Genomic DNA, 24,751 nt, shown 5'->3' with positions numbered 1-24,751 from the left:
AAACATGACTATTTATCTTTTTTAAAATAAATTATATCAGAAAGAACAATATGGTAATTAAAGTTTCGTAGATTGTTATTAATAAATTTGAATTCTTTGAATTTCAAAACTTTAATTTAACAAAATTAATACATACATGTACAACTCACAAGAAACGACTTTGTCACAGAATGACATTTATTTTTCACTTAAATAAAATCTGATATCTAGAGGCAAAATGATTCACAATAAAATGAAATTACATAATTACATAACTTTCGTTTTGAACAAAAAAATGTATTAATAGTCATGTGACCTTTGCATGAACCATAAACGTATGATAGGGAAGTACCTGTACAACAACGTTGTGATTATTTCTCATCTATTGACTAGATCGAGCTAGGGAATCCTTCAAGAACTCTACTAATTGTTTTTATGGGTACTGTTAATCAACTATCGGTATGTTTAATGTAAAATGATTTTAAAACACTTATTTTTGTAAATTTTCTTCCTACGTTTCCTTAGAGGAAGTAAATAAACACCTGACTCTCTTAAACTTCCTGATTCGGTAGAGATGATAAATAATACTTTCGTTGTTATTATAAAATATATTCAATTTTGATATAGTTTCAGGTTTAAATACCGTTAGTTATGGTATTTTTTTTTAAAAAATTAGTCGTTTTTTCTTTAGTGGCATTCTATTAAATGGGCATGGACATGATTTGGTCAAAAGTACCTTTTCCGTTTTAATGTTTACAATGCTTTAGTAAGGCATTTCTAATAGTCAACCGAAATTTGGGTTTCAGTCCTCCTATTATAAGCGAGATAGAGAGCTCACAATTCTCTGTCATGTACACAAAGCTTACGTCATATTTTTGTTTACGCTTTAAATGTTGAATTGAAAATTTCAGTTTTAGAACTAAAATGAATGTGATAAACGCTTGGAACTATTTATTTATGCTTAAAACGGATTAGGAGAGAAATAAGCTTGAAAAAAAAGCCCGAAACTTTAACCGGTATTATGATATTAAACCAATGTAAACAAAAATCAGAACACAAGCCTTGTTTACATGACAAATAATTGAGAGCTTTATGTCTTGTTAATAACTCTACGACTAGCACTCAAATTTTGATCGATCTTCAGAAATTAATTTCTTTTAAAAGCATCGTAAAAAATAGAGATAGAAAAATAAAATTTGACGAAAATCGTGACCATGCTCCTTGTGTGTCCTATATAGTTCCACGCTATAAAGTATTGAGATCGAGCAGCATATAATATTGATACTTCGATTAATTTAAATCTCTTTACAAAGGCGATCCAAAACAGGGACCACGTATGGGTGCGTTATTTAAGAAATAGGTATCGATAAACATTTATGTGCGATTGTGCATTGTAGTGTGACATCTAGTTTTGGAAGAAAAAAACCGCAAGGTCTCAGACATTACAGGTCGTTTTTCAGTGGGAAAAAAATTAAAACAGGGAGATTTATTAACACTTTCAGCGATGCTAGCTGGTGTTCCGATAAGAAGTTTCACATAATCCACCATTTATGACATAATCATTGACACCAATAATGAATTTGAATAACAGAACTCGAAATTGTTGAAGTATTTACGTATACATTTCTAGGTGTTTAAGTAAATGTATGATAGCGAATTGAAATGCAAGCGATATCATGTTTATATTCACCGTGAAAAATGTACCATTCATTAACTAAAGATGAATATACTGGATGAGTGTGAAAACAGAATTTACAATATGACAGTATCATTGTACATATCTTGCTTACAAACCATAATGCAATACAGTGGTGTTTTAGTGCTGTATTACAATATATGTCAGGGTTTTTTGGGTTTTTTTCAATATTACATCTATATGCTTTTCTTGTAAAGTTGCGGTTACAGAGTATACAAACATTTTACTATGAATTTTATTTACTGTATTACAATAAAACGTAACTGTGACAGAATATAAAAACAGTTCATTATGAATTTTATTATTTTTTAAATTATTGCATTCGTTAAAACCCATTTTCATCAAGAAAAGGATAACTACAGTAAGTATTTTTCGCCGGACGCCAAAATGTGAGCATGCACTGTGTTTATTTTATTTTTGTTAGTTGTGTTTCTATTAGGGTCATTCTATATGTCAAAAGTGAAAAAAACTGAAAGATAATCTTTTTTTTATTTTGCAACAAGTTAACATCAGACAGTCCAGAGATGAATTCTCTTAATTTTATTTTCTTTTTCTTTTAATGTTTGGTAGTTAATAATGGACAAATGTAATATAATGGAAAAGAAATTTTTAAATACCAATAACAGAGAAACAAACCTTTAATTTACAAGACCTATACTGTGAGAATCTCATGCTCCCCGCTTTGAAAATAGTGGTCTCACTTACTTACTTACTTACATTTTCGTGCCTCGGAGGACACATGAAGCCGTGCAACAAAAGACGCCACTAATGACGGCCCCGTGCAACAACCTGCGTCTCTCTCTAACAGTGACACCCCAGTTCTATCTCTTTCTCCATTGTGCGCCTCTAGGTGCTTTTTGGACTTCTTCCCCCTTTTCTTTCCTTCAAAAGCCCAGCTCAGCGCAGTTCAGATGTTAAATTCGAACTGTTGTCCATTCGGAGAACATGGCTACCCATAACCAACGCCTCTCTTGGATTGTTCTTGATAGTGGGACCGTTGCTGTTGTTTTATATAGTTGTTGATTAGATATCTTGTGTGGCCGGTGTAGTTTCTCCAGACATTTTCGATGGAATTTATCAAGCTTCTCCTCATTTTTCTCGGTGGTTCTTCAGAGCTCAGAGCAATACAGTAACACAGATATGGCATTTGTGCCGAGTACTCTCAGTTTGGTTTTAGTGCTGTATTAAATGAGCCGATTCCCACAGGTTGAAATGAAATGGATAAAAAAAAAGGATGAAAAGGCGCTCCTAGTCTTTTCTTTATATCTCCTTTCCGTCCCTCCGTTCCCGTCCGTTGTGGCTCCAAGTTAAAAGAATGTTTGCACCTCCACTACTTCTTCGTTGTTTGTCCATTCATCTTTATCCTCATGCATTTAGAAGATTTTTTTACAAAAATATCAGTGCCAAGTCATAGTGGCCAATGGATATTCAATTTATTGGAATACATCAGAGAACAAGTTCTCCTGTGCAATATTTAGTCCTTTTGGTTACAAACTTGAAGATTAGAATGAATGATAAGAATATGAAATCACAATTTTAGTGTTGTTTAAAAACCCTGTAAAACTGATATTCGTTTTTTAGATTCATGGCAGACGTTAAAACGATTGACGAGCCCAGAGAAAGCATTCCCAACTGTAGGGTGAGAATACGTGAATTTAATAATAAAATCAAAGACGCACAGTTGGGATCCATTTATGATGATGTGCCTTGCAAAGACTGTGAAAAGACGATACTTAAAGAAGCGAGTGAGCTGAATGGTGAATGTTGTCGGTTGATAGATCACTATAATAAGGATGAAATGTCTCCATCCCAGATCGCAAAGGTTTGCTGCTTTACCTGTTCAAAAGGTAAATTTGATAAAATTTGCATCTTGAAATTATACATCTGTATCAAAGGAAACAAATTTATATATATATATATATATTTATATATATATATAAGGAATCATTCTTTGAGTATTATGAGGTGATAATTTTGGTCGGGGCGTGATCAGATCCAATAAAGCCCGAAGGGCTTTATGATAGATTTGATCACGCCCCGACCGAAATTATCACCTCATAATATTCAAACGTAGTGTTATCACAGGCAAAGACACTGGATAATGTAAATATATATATATATTGTCTTATATTGTAAAAAAAAAATTATAATATATTTCATAATAGTTGCAAAAAAGTATCAAAAGGAACAAGCTATTGTTGTGTTTATATCCAAAAGTGTTTGTATCCAAAAGAAATACAGTCACGCTGACTGTTTTTCTATTGGATAATTCAAAACGTAACCGAATGCAATATACACCACTACTATGCACAGGAAGTGTATACATGTACACTAAAGTACATGTACAGGAATGATAAAAATGCAGAGTTTTTTTTATTATTTGAAAATTGAAATAATTGTCTTTCCAGAGGACATTGGTTATGCTTCCCATGACAACACGTGTATAAAAGAGGTCATGTCGAGAACTCGGAAACGCATACGTCAATACAACGATCATCTCGATGATCTAGGTTTGAAGGATGCAGATGGAAGACCATGTAAGAAGTGTAAAGAGAGTATCCTACGAGAATGCCAGGCACTGGTCAAAGAGTTACAGAAGGCAAAAGACCAGTTCCAGGAAAGCAGTATGAAGAACAAATTCCCCTGCGATTGTAAGGACATTTTTTGAAATATCAAGTTCAGTAATAAAATATTTCAATTTACTAGCTATCAAATGCATTCAACAAACATATAATAACGACAGTTATATGTTCATGTCTTTTAAGTACTGTACTGGTAATTACCAGCAGGAATTTTATTGTTTGACTTTAAGAATCTCTTTCCCTTGTAATAAACAGATGGTTTCGAATGTGCTAATGTGGCGATGAGGAATGGGGCTAAAGGAAGTGAGTAGAAAGAGACAAAAGTTACACTTATACACAAATATTCAATGCACAGTGTAAATATATCTTAGTCAGTAGTAATTAATTATTAAGATTTGCAGTGTCTTTATACGAATACTTTTCATTTAGTTAAATGAATTACTGTATACATGTACAAGGAAATATTCGCCCCCGTTTTATTTTCGCCCCTTTTGCCTTCGTTGTCAGTGGGTGAATATAAGACTGGGTGAATTCTAAAGTCTCATATTATCTCTCTTAAATACAACTGTCTGGGCGAAATCAATACGGGGCGAAACTGTTTGCAAGTGTAGAAAGGCGAAAATTACTCGGGGCGAAAATAACCCTGTAATTGGATATTTCTGTTTGAATTTTTTTCAAGTTATGTAATAATATGTCACAAATATTGTTACGTTTGAAATATTTAATCATAAATTAAAATTATGGACAATGACCATGCCAAAAAATAAATACTGAATGAATTGTCTATAACAGGGTACAATAAAAGTAAGTGGGATTTATATATTTCCTCTCTATTTCCTCAAAGTACTTTATTATAGACATCCGATAATGAAAATTCATTATTTCTGCATGAGTTATTCTAAGTTTTTATTGAAAATTACAACTTTGAAAAACACGTCTTTAATATAAAGATAATTTCTACATTGAATGCAATGTTTAATCTTACGTTTTGGAATAGAGATTGACCACCAATTCGTAATGTTTCTTACTATCTCATTTCTTTGTAATTCTTTGTAACTAACAACGAACAGTGCTCGTTTCCTAAACTTACTTGCTGCTTAGATAAATTTGACACAATTGCGTTTTTTAAAGATGCAATGTTGTACCGAATGATTCTGTTTGTATTGACGACACCTTGAACTTAAATTCAACCTATCAAATAACCCAGCCAATGAAAATATTCTTTTTTCTTTAATCCATACTTTGATCAATTTAGCAAATTTTGAAGCTTAAATCCTTAATTTTTTTTCAGGATCAAAAATGAAGCAGAACCAACACGATAGCGGCTATCATAGCGTTAATTCAGAAATACGTAGGTATCTCAAATTCTTCAGACAGACAGACAGACAAACTAGGGGGAGAGGTTTTTACTGGTATAATTGATATATTAGTATGTCAATAAAAAATGAATTAGTTCCAGGACGTTTTCGTCAAATGTAATAGATTTAATTTTTAAATATAGATGTACAGATAAATGGAAAGAAATAATTACAAAGTACTTTTAATTTTTACAGATATGTTGTAATTTACGTGCTAAGAAGACACTATCTAAAATAGTGAAACGTTGGAATAACAAAATGTCAAAATAACAGCAAGCGTCTCTACTACAGAAGCTTTAATATTCTAGTAATTTGTATATAAAACTAACACCAAATCTTTTTTTTCTAAACAGTGGGAAAGGAGCCAACAGAATCCATGGATGACAATCAAACTGCTTCTGCAGGTAAATTTAGACGTTTTTGACGCAGTCACGTAGTTAATGTGACAGAGCCTTAAAGTTTCATGTAAAATCATATAAGATATCGATATTACTTTTCAATATAAATTAATTGATTGAAATCAAGACGATGACAAATTGCATTTGTCATCGTTGTATGGTCTTAAAGCTAGGCTAAAAGAATCTTGTTACTGCCTGCAGTTGCTATTATTGCAATAATTATTTTGAATTCAAACAGTTTATTTTATATGCGTTAACTCGAAATGTTAAAATGCTAACATTTTATGTATTCATCATATACCTGTGTTTTCATACTGTATTTTTATTTTTGTGCCTACTTCCATGTTTAAGTAAGTTTTTATCCATTTAAACATGTCAGTATATGTCAGTGCTAAGTGTACTTGGATGGAAGAGATATGGTAATTAAATGTCATTTTAAAATGCATTAATCGGACAACATTTTGCATGATCTTTTGACTAGATCAATTGTCATTTTTACCTTATCTTATTTAATAAATCAAAGAATCTATTTACATATGTATATACTTTAAGGTTCATAGTATAATGAATACATTATGCCTCTTACTTCTTCCAAATGTTCAGTGCTATTAAATTTTTCAAACATTGACACATATAGATGTTATAGGTGTATTGAGTGGCAGGAGTACGCAAAACATTTGAAATGTAATATAAAATAAATTGAAATTGATCAATTAAAAGTCTAATATTCCACATATTGAATTAGATTATCGTTAAATACCCTCTAAGAGAAAATATGCATTTCTAATGTACTTTGAAGATTATCATAGTAAGAAGACGGTAACTTATTTTTAGATACAACTTACCCCAAGGATCTGAACATAGATACTCACACTGAGGCGCCTAGCAGCTCTTGTTACAAAGGAGACGTCAAAGGGCCATGCGCAACGCTGGACGTCAGCATTAATGACAACACCGATGCATAGAACACTTTTGGGGATTGATTTCCATCCGTATACTGCAGAAATTCTCGATACATTGTTTTGTTTGTATATTTCCATATAAATGTTTCCTTCCATATATTGAACATATTTACGAATAATTGATTATGTGATTGACAAATTTTTAATTTTCGCTTGTTGTTTATTTAGATTTTTTAGTCAGTTTGGTATAAATGTTACATGTATTATAAATACTTTTTTATTAATGTTGAGGATTGTCTGTGATTAATTAAAAGTCATAATTTCGTTCTGTATATTCCTACTATATTTGTTGTAGAATGTTTAGAAACAATTTTCTTTTTAAAACATCCATTTTTTATGCACATCATTTCTGTGTGTCATCAAATTTTAAATCAAAGTTCATAATGGTGATGGCCATTGTCATGCTCACTTAAACTCTTTAAATTGTACATATTAGTAGTAAAGTATTTCCATTAAGGTGGCTCACTACACCTTGAAATAGTCTCTAAAATCAGTTGAAAACTACTTGATTATGATAAATATCATGATGGATAAGAGGTACTCGAGTCAAATGGGCGAAAAAATTGCAATTTTTGATAAAGAAATTATATTTTTAAAAATTTAATTCTATAAAAATGAACAAGCCTCAGGCGGATTCGAACTCCTTAACTGCATTTCACAAGACCGCTGCTTTAACCACTGAACTATTGCGATATTCATCTTAAGCGATTGATACAAACATTTTAACAAAAAATCTAAATCACCATTTTGTGACGTAGTCTCTTAAAAGGTAAAAGTCTAGGTGCAGTATGGTCCCTCAAACTCCTCCTACTCGGGATTTTTTCCAATTCTAATTCAGCTGTATTATATTTTTTTGTGAAATCTTGGGTTCTGAGGGTCAGTCAAATGCAAATCTTCACAATGTTAAAACTTTGAAAGTACATTTGGAAAAATGTATTGAATGAACAACAAAGTGTCATTCATGAGTTTTATTATCATTTTTTTATATACTTTTTAAATCGCTGGGTATATTACGGGTGTTTTATCATCATAAAACATCGCAAAAATACCATAGCTATAATTGATTCGTGTATGTATTACATGCACTGCGTAGCCAAATCTTCATTGTTCAGATCTGCAGACCTACATGTACATGTACATATGTATCACAATATCTTTTTATTTAAATTGGGCTTTGCTTGAGAAAAAAAGTTAGAATGTTAATGAATTTGCATTTTACAAATAGTTTTACATTTTATGTGAAATTGTTTATACTATTTATTTCGTGAATATTTATATATTTCGTTTCGTTATTTATGTTGATATTTCTCTTCAAACATAACTTTACAGAGTAGACATAAAAAGTATTGTATTAAGAATGTGTTGTTACATGTACGTAATATATTCCGGAAAGAAATTATACTTGATCTCATTATTTATTTTGATCGGAAGTACGTCACAATATAGAAGTGTTCCATACCACTTAAAGTGTGTCTCACCTGACTGGCGCAACACTTACGTATACCTTTAAAAATAATTCTCATTTGAGAAAAATTTTCCATCAGGAAATATTGAAAATCATATAGGTTCTTAAAAAAAAATCATAGGTAGGAATTATATTTCCTATTAAAGAAAAGTATTTTTTGCAGAAAAGTAAATTGTCAAAACCATTTTCATCACAGAATCATATGTGTAAAAGATATGAGATCTCTATCAGGGTAAATCAAAAATTTGATATGAAATCCCATCTAGCTAAATACCAGTATTGCTGATGGTGTACTTAGTCCTCGGATAAGAAATGTCAATTGTTTTAGATATCATAAACATTGCATTCTGATTTAACATAACTTTGTCGATAGGGATTTATTTTTTCTATTTATTTACCATTAATTAAATAGTAATCAGCAAAAATAAGTCAGTTCGAAAAGGAACAAATTTAAACTTTGTAATCGCCAAGGTCCGGGGTTGTATGCATAAAAATTCTTCAGTGCTTAAGCATATTCTTAAGTACAGAATTTGTACTTAGCAGATTGAAATTTGACTAAGCATATTGCTAAATATGTTGCATAAAACTTCTCAACTCTTTAGCATATGCTAAGCATATTCTTAAATCTAAGCATATGTGTATGATAGCAAGAAGGTTGTGCAACAAATCTTAAATTCTTAGAATTTTTATGCATACGACCCCTGGGCTTCCGATTTACAGCTTTTAAATTTGTAAATGGAACGGATCCAAATTTTACGGTTTTAAAGAAGTGTACAAGTTCTACAAAGGATATCTAGCTGTCCATCGATGAATTATAAAGTGAAAAAGAATTATTGACATGAAAATTTGGATACAGCAGACAGCGCACCAGAGGATTTTATGTGCATTCGAAAAATTGGGTGTAATTGCACACCTAAAATAAGGAAACACATGCATACAACTTATATTTTACATACAAAAATAAACAAAATCTTTAAAAACACAAATTTAATGAAACGGGTGAAAAAATTAATATTAATACTTCAAAGCAATTATCGTTTAAAGATTTTACTATCAAAAAAGGACTGTTCTGGTAGCCAAGTCTTTGGGTATATATATGTAGTTCCTGCTGCGCTCACACCAACAGTCGCACCGTAAAACATATTAAGGAATAATACAAAAATAAGTAATAAGGTTAATATCTCCGACAATATTTGATTACCTCATAATACCAAACGGATAATTTCTTATTTCTTCATTCGCACAAAAAGAATCATTTTAAGCTATATGAAAAAATATCTTGGGAAGGGGAATGTAAAGCTCATCGAGCCAAGGGAAGCCCTCTTCCATAATCTTTACCAATAACGTCTAATAGTAAAATCATTTGGAAAGAGGGGATTGTAGAAAGGGCAAGGTCGGGCAACACTTGATTATCTTCCCTTTTCAAAATGTTTTATCTAACTCGATTCTTCTGTACGTGCACAAGTTAGATCTTTTTACAAATGAAAAAAGTAATCGTAATCAGAATCATTATGGTCAATTTTAAGTATTTAAGAAGTGGGCAAAAATGTATCAACTTGTCCCTTTTTTCATGTGCCTCAGTGTGCCTAAAATATTTTTAGTTTATGGTTATTAATACATTGCTATCACATATTAAGGCAAAATACAGATATATATATCGTTGGTCACATGATCCGGGGATCAAGGAAATCATACAATACTTAATCCTCCAACTATAAATATGTTGTTCATCAACATGAACGTATTTTTGTATTTAAAGGACGTTTAAATCAATTAAAGGTATGCTTACTTTAAGACAAATAATTTAATAACGTTGAATATATGTTTTAGTGTATACAATGTATACAAAAATACCTTTACGGTTACCTGTATTTAGATCTAAGCTTCCTTGCGTGTCGCCATGAAAATAAAGTACTACATTTGATATGGTCAAATGCCCCTATTTTACCCAAATTTTGAATATAGTATGGTATTAAAATCAAATCATCATTAAACATTATACAAAGTATGTCTTTCACATAAATCTTTATAAAAGTCATCATTTTTTAACAGCTGTTCATCTATGACGTCACTATATTAAGCTTACTTCCGCAAGCAGATTTAAATATTGTGATTTTTCTCTCCATATTTTGCTATTGGAAATATAGAGCGCAGGTATGAATTTTTGAACTGTTTCTGTTCATATAAGTATACACATCTAATGAAATAGGGTTCCTTATTATTTTCTTCTTATTTTGCACGAAGATTAAGTATTCAGCACAATAAAAAATCAGCGCATATATATATATATATATATATATATATATATATATATATATATATATATATATATATATATATATATATATATATAATGCTATGCAATAAAATATTAAGAGGCTGGTTATTTAACAAATTACCTATCAGATCCACGATCGTTTGACTTGCTATTGCATATAAATATAGAATCATGTTTAACTTTCGGTTTATCATTGACTTATTCAACAGGTATATTCATGATGTTATCTTTAATATCCATTACGTATCTTCTTCCCCTCTATTTCTTAAGGAAATTGATAGTACATGTAATTCATACATGCATGATTAGACAGAAAACTACGCAGTTCAAAGTACGACCAAGCTGTTGGCGTAAGAATATACGTATCTTCAAAAAAAAACTAAACTGTTAAAGGTGCAAATGTTAGCTTAATTCAAATAGCTATAATTAACAATCTTAGTATCGATCATAGCTGTCTTTTTTATAATTTTGCTGCTTATAAGCGTGAATAATTTCATAAACAATCTAACCTAAAGCTAAACTGTAAAAACTGTAAAAACAAACCCCACGAACTTGCCGGACTAACCTCAAACTGCTAAGTAGACTAGTGTTATCATAACAACCTTCACATAAAAATTGGCGGTTCCTTCTTTGTAACCTTTTAATCGACAAAATAATATATTTATAATCAACGTAATTTTACTCACTTTTTATGGATAATTAATTTAGTGATTCAAAGGTAGATGTAAATTATTTCTTTTGGTACATAAGTCTATGTCTATGAAGGCAGCTAGCACCGCAGATTTTTTTTTATTTATCCGCTATCGCGGGTTATAATATTTCCTGTAATGCTTGTTACCTGCATACATGCATGAAGCACAAAAATTGTACACTGTTTAAATATACATGTAACAATTAAAAGATACTTTGCTGTTTTAAGAAACATTAAAAAATAAGTTAAGGTTACCCTTAATCATGCATGCTTTTGGTGTCAATAATAAAAACATGAGAAGAACAAAGCTTTGTTGGTAATGGCAAGCATCAATCGCCATCAACTTAACATGCTACGATTGTGGAATCATCTCGTTACTATGAGTGATGACAGACTATGAGTGATGAAAGACTTACAAAATTAGTTTTCATGTTGGACTAAGAAAAATCAAATTACCAAAACCGGTCACACCATGTTAAACTTTTATTCCAATCTATCGATATGTCAACATGTTGTTTTTTTTTAAATCGGAAGGTCAGTAACTTAAACTTAGTCGAGATCAAACTTCAAAAGAGATTTGTGAATGACTGGCACAATGAACTACAAAGTGTTTCAAAACTCAGAACTTACAGGTCTTTTAAAAGTGATTTTAATTTTTTTTTAATATATTATAATGGACATACCCAAACCTCACAGATTTAGTTGCACAATAGTTGCACAATTAAGGTGTGGTGTTCTACCTATTAGAATAGAAACAGGAGGATTTAGTGGGGAGGAAGTAAACGATAGGCTATGTATTATATGTTCTGTAGAAGCAATAGAAGACGAATTTCATTTTTCATTACATTGTACATCTTATTCAAAAATTAGCACCAAATTCTTTACTAGTATTGACTTTAATAATCGATTACTTAACAATCAGACTCAGACTGCATTGGTTTTCTCTTATCTAACTTTCCTAGTCAGACTGCAAAATTTGTATATTCAGCTTTCATGTGCAGACAGTCTATCCTATTTAAAAATAACAACGCGTAAACTTAATATTATTTGTACATATTGTATATTCATGTTTATAAAGTGATACATAGGTCCGATTGACTGGGTGGTTATTCATTAAGTTATTATATAATATATATGTATCTATATTTGTTTATAAAACATATGTCGCTGAAATAAATAATTCTTACTTATCAACTTATGCAAGCCTATCTGGGTTTTTTTGTGGGTTTTTTTTTATACAGTTTTCAATTTCTATAAAACATTGTAATCTGTTTTATCTATTTTTATGACCAAATTTTGTATTCTTAGAACTTTAAATTGACTGTAAACTTAACATAATTGTATTTTAATCATTGACAATTCTGATATAGATAAATGGACGTCATTGGGGAGATGGATAATCAATACGCTGCCCATCAGATGTGCCGTAAAAAACTAATAGGATAATTTTGGCCATAAAATATTTATAAGTAAAGAACTTTATTAATTTACTTCCTTTAACTAGTATCTATTATTTAGTTAAAGCATTTAATTACGCCTTAAGCAAAATGATTTACCTTATGAAGACAAATTTTGCATGCATGATTTTATGTTTCAAGTGGGTTTAATCTATTAGGTAAGATTTTATTCAATAAATGATAATAATAATAGATACCCTGTTTCCATATCACAGCCTGTATCAGCCCCGACCAATAATAAGGATCTATGCAGTCTCTTTTTAAGGACAACAAGTTGATAATATTACTGAAGTGATCAAACAGTAAGATGAATGAAAGAAGCTGTGTAGATTGAGGCGCGAAAGAAATATGAATTATCTTTCTATGGGGTTTGTGTTGTTGTTTAATATGATGGCGCTGTTGTTGCAATAAGTATTTTAAAAAAGAATTTGTTTTACAGAATCATGACAGAATTTAGGCAGTTCACGGTTGGATGGCTCAGAAAAGGTATTTCCCATTGTAGAGTGTTTTTACGCAAATACAATAATGACTTGAAAGACGCCATATTAGATAGCACTCACAAAGATGTGAGCGAAAGCTGTGAGGACCAGATACATGTACTCAACGAAGCAAGGGAGCTGCATAATGAATGTGATCGATTTATCAAGCACTATAAGAAGAATAGAATTGCCTTTTCACAAATTCCAAAATGGTGCTGTCCCACACCTTCAAACGGTAAATGAAATATATGACAAAATAAATAATGCTTGCTTGTGTAAATATTTTAATGATTTTTTTCTGGTTCATGTGGGTTTAAAGGCAAGGGATGGTTACAAAAAAAAAACCCGCGTCGGTGGAATATTTAATCAAAAAATTTGATGGATCACGAAATACACTGTAAATCACGCAGTCAGTCTTTAAAGATTTCACATTGTGTACTAACACTGTGTTTATAAATTATTATAGGCATTTAGATATTAATAATTTTGAGATATTGAATTATACACCGCTAATAGTACATTTTTAAGTAGTTTTTTGGTGTTCGAGGAAAGCATATATGCACACGCAGATAAATTGATAATATCGGGATTCCCTTTATGAGTAGCAGTGTAAACAATATTTTTGAAGAAGCAGGAAACAAGATACTTAGATGATAAAAATATACATGTATATTATGTTAATACTTGAACGAATAATTCAAAACGTCTATTCAAATTTAACTCACCAGAGCTGAAAATGAATGTGAGCTTTTCTGATCACGTTTAGTTCGGCGTCCGTCCGTCTGTCTGTCCGTCTGTCTATAAATTTTCAACTTCTTTTACAGAATCACTGGGTCAACTTCACTAAACTTGGATTAAAGCATCCTTGAATGAAGGGTATTTAAGGTCGTTAAGATGAAGGCACAGGTCCTTTTCCAAAAGGAAATAATTTGAAATATTTGAAAACGCGTCAACATTTTTCAAAAAATTTCTTTAGTCTCCAAAACCATGAAATGATCCCTGGGAGTAGTATGGGGCAAAAAGAGGTTGATTTTTAACATATGGATGAATAAATTTTAAAAAATCATAGTAGATCTTCTCAAAATCAATTAAGCCAGAAAAGCTGAAACTTATGTGTTGGTTGAATTTTAACATGAAAATGAATAAAATGAGAGAAAAGCCTTCTTCATGACAACGAAATGTCCAGAAAACTAACACTTGTGTCATGTTGTAAATTTTGAATTTAATGGGTTGCAGTAAATACAACATTTACAACAAACCAATCGGCCAGAAAAAATGAAAAAGCATTGGACTTAAATTACATTCGTTTAGTTGTCAAGAATTAGACGAACATGCCTAAATCCTGACACAGTGCATCGTTTAGCATTTTTAGCAACAACTTCTCGGTACATGCTATACTGACATGTAACACTTTTGCCATTTGGCACCGGAATCTGTTCGGTTATACCATCACATGAGAAGAATATCGATATACATAAAAAAAAACTTTGATTAAGCATCTTTTGTGTTTAGTTAGCCATATTTTGTTTACAAATTTTAACTCACTTTAGACGAAGGCTCAAGTGAGTTTTTTGATCAACATTTGTATGTTGTCTGTCGTCGTCGTCGTTGTTGTCATAAACTATTCACATTTTCACCCTCTACTCAAGAACTGCTGGGCCAATTTCAACCAATCTTGACACAGGGCATGATAAGGTGCGAGAGATACTAGTATTAAGGTTTGCTTAAATGAAGGGCCACATCCTCTTTATAGGGGAGATCATTTATAGGTGAGCCATTCATGATTTTATGAATTTATGATATGTTAACATCCTGACAAATTGTTGATTTTGAAATAAAGTTTAGATGACAACTAAGAAGCTTAAGCAATTACTAATAAGAAATCGAACAAAATCTATACTTATAAATTCAGACATTATATCAATAAACTATAAAATTCCTGGCCCAGAGCTGCTTACATCTTTAGAATTTCAACACGTGTGATATGATGTCCGTAAGCTACAAGTGACTTTTAACTTATAAGTAATACATATTATGTTATTTAAAATTAATTTAAAACCTACTTTCATTTTCGGTAAACCAGCCCGAAATAAGAAAATGAGAGTACGGTGGTGGACAAACTTTGGCAGATCCGAGTCAGTTTTCGTTTGCATCAAAATATAGACTTGCAATGAAATCATATTGATAGCTTACGTAAAGAGTGAATAAATATACTGGGAACCAACTTACACATATGTGTTAGGATTTGACGAATGTTGCATAAATAAAAAAAGGCAATTTGTTTCTTGAATGCGCGATTTTGGTTGTGATGGGTAGAACTCATTCGCTTGCGAAGCACGACCTCTTGTGGGAGAATCGGATAGAACTTTCCAGTTCTGGGTAACTCAGAACGCGGGTTGACTAATTAACACCATCGTAGAAAGTGTAGAGCGAGTTCATCATGCACCGCGGGCAGATACCTTGGATACAAAAAACTTGTTAAATAAAATAGAACATCCGATTTAAGTTTTAAATGACAGATTTTTCCAGAACGGGGTATCCGGGGGTTAACATCTTGGCGGAAAGTGTAGGGCGAATAAACCAACTGGCGGATACTTTGGCTCTGACAACTTTGGTTGAAAATGTGCAAATGAATATGTAAACACTGGCCTTTTTTTAATTTTCATACATTTTTAAACCACGACAGATTAGGAATAAACCTAAGATATTAATTTGTCAGCAATTAATAGATTGTGTTCTACGTCTTTATCGATAAATGATGTATAGGGGTTTTTTTTCGAAACAGTCTTTTATCTGAAATTCCTATTTGGGACAGTGATAAAAATATACAAAATACGACGCACTAAATATCTCACTGGTTTGAAATTAAATAAGAACGTTTGTGATTTTTTTTCTAGACAGCTACAATTAATAAAATTAATTAAGGTCAAGTACAGGTATATATCATTCATTTCAGTTTGAATTTTCATTTCTGCCCGTCTTTCTATATATCAAGCCATGCAGTTTTCAATTTTGATAAATGTGTCACGAAAGCAATTACGAAAAAATTCGGACACAGCACATACAAAAATGAACAAAAAACATGAGTCAACATATTGAGCATTGTATCATGTTAAAGGGGCATGGTCACGATTTGGGGCAAATTCTATTTTTCTGTTTTCATAACTCAACGAATGACACTCAAATTTTGGTTGCCTATTAAAATACCTTACTAAAGCATTGTGAACATTAAAATTGAAAAAAAAAATAATTTTTGACCAAAATCGCGACTATGCCCTTTTAAAGTGTAAAGTGTTAATTACCTCTCTTGCGCGGGATATCATCTAGTATCTTTTTATTTAAACATTACCAAATCTCAAATTACAGACACACAAAAACCAAAACCAACTAAACGTTGTAAATTATTATACATTTTATAGAGAATATAGACCCCATAGACCAAGATAGCACGTGCATCAAAGAGGTCATGTCAAAGACGCGAAAATTCCTCCGTGAATACAACGACCATCTAGATGACCTAACTTTCAAAAATGAAGACGGAAGACCATGTGAAAAGTGTAAGGAGAGTCTCCTCCAAGAATGTCAGGGACTTACTGAAGAGTTAAAGAGGCTCAATGATCAATTCCAGGACAAATGCTCCTGTCATTGTATGTACTCATCAGAAATTATTTAAAGAATAAGGAATTATTGTTTGAATATTATGAGGTGGTCGGGGCGTGATCAAATCAATAAAGCCTGAAAGGCTTTATAATAGTATTATGATAGTATTATGATGTGATAATTTTGGTCGGGCGTGATCAAATCCAATAAAGCCCGAAGGGCTTTATGATAGATTTGATCACGCCTCGACCAAAATTGTCACCTCAAATATTCAAAGAATGATTCCTTAATACTTATACATGTATTTATATAATTTTAAGCCATTAAGCAAACCCAGCTGGCGCCTCAATTTTGCGTCATTTGAAGTTATGGGTTATATAGTATAAAGTCGATACGTAGTGTTATCACAGGCAAAGGCAATGGAAAATGTAAATATTTGGCAACAAAAAATGGTGTATGTATTCAGCTTAATTTAAGTCGGGAAATAATACCGTTAAGTAATTTTCCCTCAAATTTCAATCGAACCTAAGTTGAGGATTATCAGAGTTCAAGATAATAAATTATTTGAAATAAAATCATTATTCATCTAACAAGTTCTTTCATTGGGGTCTGATATTTGAAAATATGATGGGGGAAAATGTGGTTTTTAATACCAGGTCTGTTATCAATCAGTGTAATAGTATTATTTCTCTTCTTTCTTGTTGATAAACAGGCGCATGTGGACATGTGACAATGAGAGCTGGCGCCAGGGGAAGTAAGTAGAGAATAAAACTACACACAATATAGTGTATCGTATACCTGTATTTTACAGATTATATGCTATAAACCATTTGATAGCCAGGATAGATTACATTTCCTTTCATAAAGTAAATAATAATTATTAATTTTTTTTCTAAAATAAAGTTGCCTTTATATTTATAGAATTGAAATTCAATTTTGCATCACGTAAATTTCTCGAAAAATTTTTCTCGTGATATATACGTAAAAAAAGAAATGATTTGAGTTTCAAGGAAGATATTCAGTCAAGTACATTTTTATGTTTTATAAGGTTATTTTTCCCCCCCTTAAATATACGGACGTTTTATAGCTCGTTATTTAATGTAACATGATCTCCTGTATCTTTGTGTCATTATTTCTATATATACCAGAGTACAAGGACAGTAAGTAAAAATATATTTTCTATAGCTTCGTATGCCTCTTTATAATATAAACATTCAAGATATAACATATTTACTTATAGATAAATTCATTTCGCAAATAAACTACGAAACACCTGTTCCAGAGTTACTGTTCACATTTTTGGTAGTTCAACACGTGTAAGATGATGTCCATAAAAAATGATTTAATTTTACCTGACAAGTAATTTTCCTGAAATTAATTTTAAACTTCCTTTCATTTTCGATGAATCAGTCCGAAATATCAAATATGAGAGGAAGGTGGCGGATCTAATTCATTGGGAGTTTGCATGAAAACATTCTTGAATTGAAGTTATATTGAATAATTACAGGAATAATGAATATAAATAGCGGGAATTTATTTAGATTATAGTTTTTAAAATAAAAATTAAAGATTTGATAAATGTTGAATAAAGAAAATGTGTCCATTGGAAAGAACTTTCCAAAATAGGGTAACCAAGAACGCGGGTTCACTAATTAACATCATCGTGGAAAGTGTAAAACGAGTTCATCATGTATCGGGTAGATACTCAGGATCAGACAACTCTGGTTTCATGAACCAATAAATATGCACCGAGTCGCGTTTTTTACCTTACTTAAATTTTTATACCTCCGACATATAGGTAGTAAACCATATACTGTATATTAATTTGTAAACCATGAACAGACTAGACAGAGTTGACAACTGTACGTCTATATGAATAATTTATGAAAGTGTCCTTCTGACACATCATATCTTCATTTTAGCAATGAAAACATACATGGTGACTAAAACAGAGACGTTGAATCAGGAAAGGGGTGGGCTTGACCTCCCTTCCCTATTTTTTCAACTTTTATCTGAAATTCATATTTTTTAAAAAATGCGAAATTTGACCTTTAATAAATTATATAAAAAATTTAAACACAGAATATAAAAAAATTAACAAATGATCACCTACAGCATTCAAATCCCATCAATGTTTCCGCGCTTGCGTGAGATAACATCAAGTAAAATTATATATGTATGAAAACAAAATAATTATACTGAAAACAAATCAAAAACACTGAGCCAGGTACATGTAATTAGGCCAATGCCAGGGTGGAATTTTTTGCATCTGCTTATTATGCAGGTTCGTAAAAATCCCTATGTATTGTTTCTTGACAAATGAAATATACTGAGTATTACTTTAAAAATTAATATCCTATGGAAAAATGATTATTTCCATGGGAGTATTTCTATTTAAATCCTGCAGGATTATCTAAAAATTCTACAGGAATTATATTCCTATCGGATAAAAGTATTTCCGACAGAAATTCAATCCCAACAGTTTTCGCAGGAAATTAAGATTCCATATTAAATTTTAGAATCCTGCTAGAATGTTGTTCAATACCTACCTGAATTAAAAGAATTTAAAGGGTTTTTTTTTTAATTCAGGTAGGAAATTCTAAATATCCTAGTATATGAATATTGTTTTTCCTATGGGAAAAACTATGATTTTGGGGCTCTTTAGGCAATGGTCTATCATGCACATTAGACGTGTGCATGCTAAAATACCAAGTCGGCACTGGTATAGTATTAATAGTTCTATTTATGAGGTTATTTTCCCTAGCTATTTGGATACACAAATAAAGCGATTGATCCCAGAATGATTAATTTCTCAGCATGGTTCTACTAATCTGATTTCCTAACAACTTTGATAAAACTGTTATTTTTCTGTTATTTATATAGTATCCGTTACGTCATTTTCCATTCGACTTAAACTCAAGTGTTGTAAGGCTGCGAATCTTTATTTCGTATGGATAAAAACCCTGACGACCCTTGCGTAAAATTTCTAACGTTCTCTCTGTAACTAACAATAAATATCATAAGCTTCCTATTTTTTTTAAAGATTAGTTTGCTCATTGCTTACATAAATTGGCACGATGCCCACATATTGTGATAAGTTGTGCTATGAATTTGAACCTTTTCTTGTAAACCAAACACAAAATGACCAGAAGCGATTCAGTCATCTAATGAGTATATGGAAAAGTGGCTAAATAACATATATATGTCATTTATTTACAAATCATATAAATGTCAACAGAATCATGTTTTTTGAAAATATCTTTAAATGTACTTAAATATTGGATTTTGTAATATGTTTTAAAGCTGCTTTCAGATTTTATTTCATTTTTCATCTTTTTACGCTAAACGGTGGATTTATTATGTATGTGTAAAACAATATACATTAAAGTAGTTTTCCTGATCATTTATGCGATATTTGAATGCTAAAATGATATACAAAGTTCACAAGTCAATCTTTACATAAATGGGTAACGCGTTATTTTCCGCCTTGTTAATATTTATATGCAATTAGTTTGTATTTGAAAATTAGTTGATACTCTAATAGCTAAAAAAAAAAGGACCTAGCAGCTTAATTAGTTTTATAAAAAAAAAATATATCCACCAATCAATTAAAACATGAACAAAATTATTAATTTCAGGATCAAGTACAAAGCAGCATCAACTTGACAGTGGCATTCAAAGCGTGAATTCCGAGATTCGTAAGTCTCCCCCACCCCCACCCCACCCCCCCCCCCCAAAAAAAAGCAAAACAAAAACAATTTAGTTAAGGAGAGATACGATATTGCAAACAGTAACACTCAATACATCTATATATTTCATTAAAGAAGTTGAAGACTTAATTTCTAAACCTGAAATTTTGGATTATTAAAATCAAAAAGTGCCATTTTTACAGAATTATGTTTAGCTCACCTGAGCCTTTTTTAATTTGTATTTACTGATGTTGAACCTCATATACCGGTGAACTGGTCTTGAGTGAATAAAGAATAAAGAATTTTCACTCCCTCCTCCATAACTACTGGGTCAAATTTAACCTAACAAAATAACCATATATATTTGGAATCCAAGTTTGTATAACTGAAAAGCTACGCTCTCTATTTAAAGGGGAAATCATTTCGAATTTTTGAAAATTTGTTGACATTTTTTTATTAAAAATCTTCTATCCACATACTATTTGTACAAAAAGCTGAAACTTGTGTGGAAGCACTCAAGGTAGTGTAAATTTAAGTTTATTCAAATCATGATCTTAGAGGGAGGGTGGGACTACAATTTGGGTTTAAGTTTTACTAGGAATTATTGAATAAAAATCTTTTTGAAATCTTCTTTATGAAAACCATTTGGCCAGGAAAGCTGAAACTTGTGTAAAACCATCATTAGATCGTGTAGACTCCAGTTTGTTCAAATCATAATCCTTGGGGTAAGGATGAAAACCCAATGGGAGTTAAATTTTTACATAGGAATAAATAGATACAAATCATCCTCGGGTAGTGTAGATTCAGGTTTTATTAAATCATGATCTGCAGGGGTAGGGGGGATACCACAATTGGGGGTTGATTTTTTTCTTAAAAATAAATAGTTAAAAATCTTTAAAAAGGCATTAAGTCTGAAACGTGTGAAAGCAACCTCAGTTAGTGAAGACTCAAAAACTGAAACAACAAAAGGGGTTTGATGTTTTAACAAAAGAATACGTGCAGAAAATGTCAAGCTCTTTTTAAAAGATATACTAAATTATCACGACATTTTGTTTTTTTTGAAGTTGAATTGTTCAGAGTTATTGTTATTGTTGCTCAGGTGAGCGATGGCTATTGTGCCTCTTGTTTTATGAACAATATCAAACTAATATTCATCAACAGTGAGACGGGAGGCAATAGAATCTCAGGATAACAGTCAAGCTCCCTCTGCAGGTAAATTAAGCATGCATACAAGAAAGCATTAATAAGAGTTATAGGTTTGGAATTTTGATCCGTGTAGCTATGTTTATGTACAAATATAATGCAAACATCGAGATACTAATATCTTGTACAAAACATCTAAATTGTATATCGTAGATTTCTTTGTAAAATAATAATGAATATTTTGAATAATTTTAGATACTACTTTCCTTAAAGATCAAGATAAGCATGATCACACTGAGGCGCCTAGCAGCTCCTTTGACAAAGGAGACCCAAAATGCCAAGGGCCATGTGTAACGTTGGACGTCAGCATGGATGCCAGCAACACCACCGATGATTAAAAAACTTCTCAATGTTTTTCCGAGCTCTGCTGGAAAAGCCCGAGATGTTGCGATTGACAGTTCTCTGAAGCCAAGAGATGTCTTTGGAAATCTGTGATAAGAATTTTCTGTCCCAATTCAGCATAAATACCTTAAATTCACTCCTTATAATGCCAATAATAAAGAACAGGGGCGTACAAGGCGTTTTATATCCCCCACTCGGGTCAATGAAGACGAAAGAATTTCAATTTAAGTTAGAATATTAATTTTTGGCTAGTATGTATTGTTTTTAGTATAAATTTTACGATGGAAGTCAATATTGTGCCTTCGTTCTATAAACACGACAGGTACATGAGGTATATACACGACAGGTATAGGTTTCCAAATACAGCTGCACGGAGTCAAGACACAATGTCGGATAAATTAAAATAGCGCTATCACAGATATGAGATCCTGCTGTAATGTTTAGAAAGCAAAAAAATAAAACAAAGAAGATAGGTACCAAGTACATGTATTAATGTATATTATTTATTCGTCAGAGAATGCAGTTTTATATTATACGTGTACTAATGCACACTTTCAAATGTAAAGATTTTTTATATTTCATACATGTACGCCATTTCAAAATCCTGGGTACGGGTGGATTTGTCAGGCCTTGTACGCTCTTGGTCAGAACGTGGAAAATTTTCTACATAGCGGTTTTTCTGAGATTTTGACCTTTTCATATTTCGCCCATTTTTCATGATTTTTCAGCTTTTTATACCCCCGCCAGCTACATGTGATTTCCTGCTTTTATTCATATATTATTTATTATATGTGATTATGTCCTTTTTTAATATTACGGTATAAGTTTTACATTGAATTGTTTATAAATGATATTTTGTATGGACGGCATTTTTAAGTGAATTGCTACAGAAAACAAATCTTGATTATGGTGATGGCCATTTCTATGCTTACTTACCCATTATTTGACTACAGTACTTACTTTGACTACAGTATTTTCAACAATTTCATCATGATCGGTATCCTGTCGGTAACAGATATAATACTGTTAATAGACGTTAAGTCCTTGAGTGCTTAGAGTTTGTGATGCTGTCATCTTTTAATGAACTTTTATTTATTCTCTAAATATTCCTAACAAATCCCTATTATTATATTGAACGACATACCTTCATGTGCTAATATGTATTCTAAGTTTATACTGTCCCTTCCAAAAATTTAGATTATTGGGAATCGTAATGTACGTAATCTAAATCTGTATATGACAATAATTCAATAATCGGTCTTCGAAAATAAGTTTAAGGTTCAGTTGCATCCATTTTAAATTACTACTTTGGATGTGGGGTTTTTTTAATGTCAGCCTCAAAACGTCAATGCAAATATTCACCATGGCATTAAAACTTTCACTGAATGGTAAGAAATGGTAAAATTATGTTTCATTAACATCATCATAATTCTATCAAAATAATATTTAAATTGTTGATGGAATTTTTAATGATTTTTTTTTTATTTATATATTTACAAAAGTGAATGTTGCAATATGTTTGACAGTTCCTTTCATAATGATGACACGGGTTATCAATTCCAATGTTTGGTGCTCTCCGTGTTTCTTTTCGATATTTACTGTATACAAGGTTATTTCGCCCCGTGTAATTTTCGCCCTGCTACACCTGCGAACAGTTTCGCCCCGACTTGAATTCGCCCAGACACAGTTGTGTTTAAAGAAAGATAATATGAGACCTTGGAATTCGCCAAGTCTTAAATTCCGCTCGCTGGCAACGAAGGTGAAAAGGGGCGAAAATAAAACGGGGGCGAATATTCCATGTACACACGTACAGTATATAAGTTAATCCAAGATCGTGTCACACCTACCAAAAAGTTAAGCTCAACATCACGTTTTGAATTCTTTATGTAGATTTAATCACAGTTGTACTGATATCAATGTTCTACTACTTTGTGATAATTCTTTTTTTACTTGCAATTTTTTTAATGTATTTCTTTAACATAATAGCTTTACACAATAAACGTATCTACTAATTATAATAAACCGAACGTGTTATCATTTTTATAGTATGTGGGTACTACATGCTGAAAAAAATCGGAAGAGATGCTAGCTTACACCTACTTAGTCTGATAATCCATTAAAAGTCCAATGCCCGGAAAAAACAATAACTACGGCAGTGTTACTTCATCTCAAAACTTAGTAATTGTAGTATTAAACACTTGTTCAAAACAAAAATGGCTCGATAAGTGATTGATAAGCTTATTATTTCTACTTAATACGCGCTCAGTAATTAAGTTGCAAAACACTAAATACAATGTATTGTTTGCTAACAAAACGATAAAGTCGTGTATGCACATTTTCTTTAAAAGGTGACGATTGTTTCAAAATATTTTTAAAATAAAATTGACTAAGTGAAAAACTGTCTTAGGTATGGGGATACTACAATTAAAAAATAAATTTGTTTATTAATTAAAGATGTTTGTGCTAGACTAAGTTTAGTTGGTATTGACCCGGTGTTCCTGGGACAGAAGTCTAAAATGGGAAAAGGTTACAGACGGACGAACAGAAGTGATCAAAAAAGCTAATTTGAAGC

The 24,751-nt window shown here is 31.5% G+C and overlaps 2 protein-coding genes across 6 annotated transcripts; both read left to right on the top strand.

Moving 5' to 3' along the window:
• Positions 1–298: 298 nt before the first annotated feature.
• Positions 299–8,362, top strand: LOC128177926 (uncharacterized). 2 transcript variants are annotated; one of them, XM_052844845.1, is made up of 7 exons: positions 299–438; positions 3,257–3,522; positions 4,084–4,326; positions 4,513–4,560; positions 5,549–5,608; positions 5,969–6,019; positions 6,848–8,362. In XM_052844845.1, the coding sequence occupies exons 2-7, from the start codon at positions 3,261–3,263 to the stop codon at positions 6,976–6,978; spliced, it is 795 nt and encodes a 264-aa protein (XP_052700805.1). In that variant the 5' UTR covers positions 299–438; positions 3,257–3,260; the 3' UTR covers positions 6,979–8,362. The 2 variants fall into 2 exon arrangements, with proteins under 2 accessions (XP_052700805.1, XP_052700806.1); XM_052844846.1 differs by lacking the exon at positions 6,848–8,362 and adding an exon at positions 6,393–6,513.
• Positions 8,363–10,986: 2,624 nt separating this feature from the next.
• On the top strand, positions 10,987–23,390 carry LOC128178964 (uncharacterized). 4 transcript variants are annotated; one of them, XM_052846408.1, is made up of 8 exons: positions 11,537–12,878; positions 13,082–13,168; positions 13,306–13,580; positions 16,765–16,992; positions 17,658–17,699; positions 20,584–20,643; positions 21,796–21,846; positions 22,033–23,390. In XM_052846408.1, exons 3-8 carry the CDS (start codon positions 13,310–13,312, stop codon positions 22,173–22,175), a joined length of 795 nt encoding a protein of 264 aa, XP_052702368.1. In that variant the 5' UTR covers positions 11,537–12,878; positions 13,082–13,168; positions 13,306–13,309; the 3' UTR covers positions 22,176–23,390. The 4 variants fall into 4 exon arrangements, with proteins under 4 accessions (XP_052702366.1, XP_052702368.1, XP_052702369.1 ...); XM_052846409.1 differs by lacking the exon at positions 11,537–12,878 and adding an exon at positions 18,094–18,105 and having other exon boundaries at positions 12,928–13,168; XM_052846406.1 differs by lacking the exons at positions 11,537–12,878; positions 13,082–13,168 and adding an exon at positions 10,987–11,068.
• Positions 23,391–24,751: the final 1,361 nt, after the last annotated feature.

This window comes from Crassostrea angulata, chromosome 3 (genome assembly GCF_025612915.1).
Source record: "Crassostrea angulata isolate pt1a10 chromosome 3, ASM2561291v2, whole genome shotgun sequence".
Lineage (NCBI taxonomy): Eukaryota > Metazoa > Mollusca > Bivalvia > Ostreida > Ostreidae > Magallana > Magallana angulata.
This window is presented reverse-complemented; position numbering and strand designations above follow the sequence as displayed.

Excerpts from the sequence above, each read along its gene's own strand:
- LOC128177926 (XM_052844845.1), top strand. The coding sequence starts at position 3,261 with ATGGCAGACGTTAAAACGATTGACGAGCCCAGAGAAAGCATTCCCAAC. Across the intron at positions 4,561-5,548 it reads GAGGAATGGGGCTAAAGGAA|GATCAAAAATGAAGCAGAAC; the intron begins GTGAGTAGAAAG and ends ATTTTTTTTCAG. Across the intron at positions 6,020-6,847 it reads CAATCAAACTGCTTCTGCAG|ATACAACTTACCCCAAGGAT; the intron begins GTAAATTTAGAC and ends ACTTATTTTTAG.
- LOC128178964 (XM_052846409.1), top strand. The coding sequence starts at position 13,310 with ATGACAGAATTTAGGCAGTTCACGGTTGGATGGCTCAGAAAAGGTATT. Across the intron at positions 20,644-21,795 it reads AAGCGTGAATTCCGAGATTC|TGAGACGGGAGGCAATAGAA; the intron begins GTAAGTCTCCCC and ends ATTCATCAACAG. Across the intron at positions 21,847-22,032 it reads CAGTCAAGCTCCCTCTGCAG|ATACTACTTTCCTTAAAGAT; the intron begins GTAAATTAAGCA and ends GAATAATTTTAG.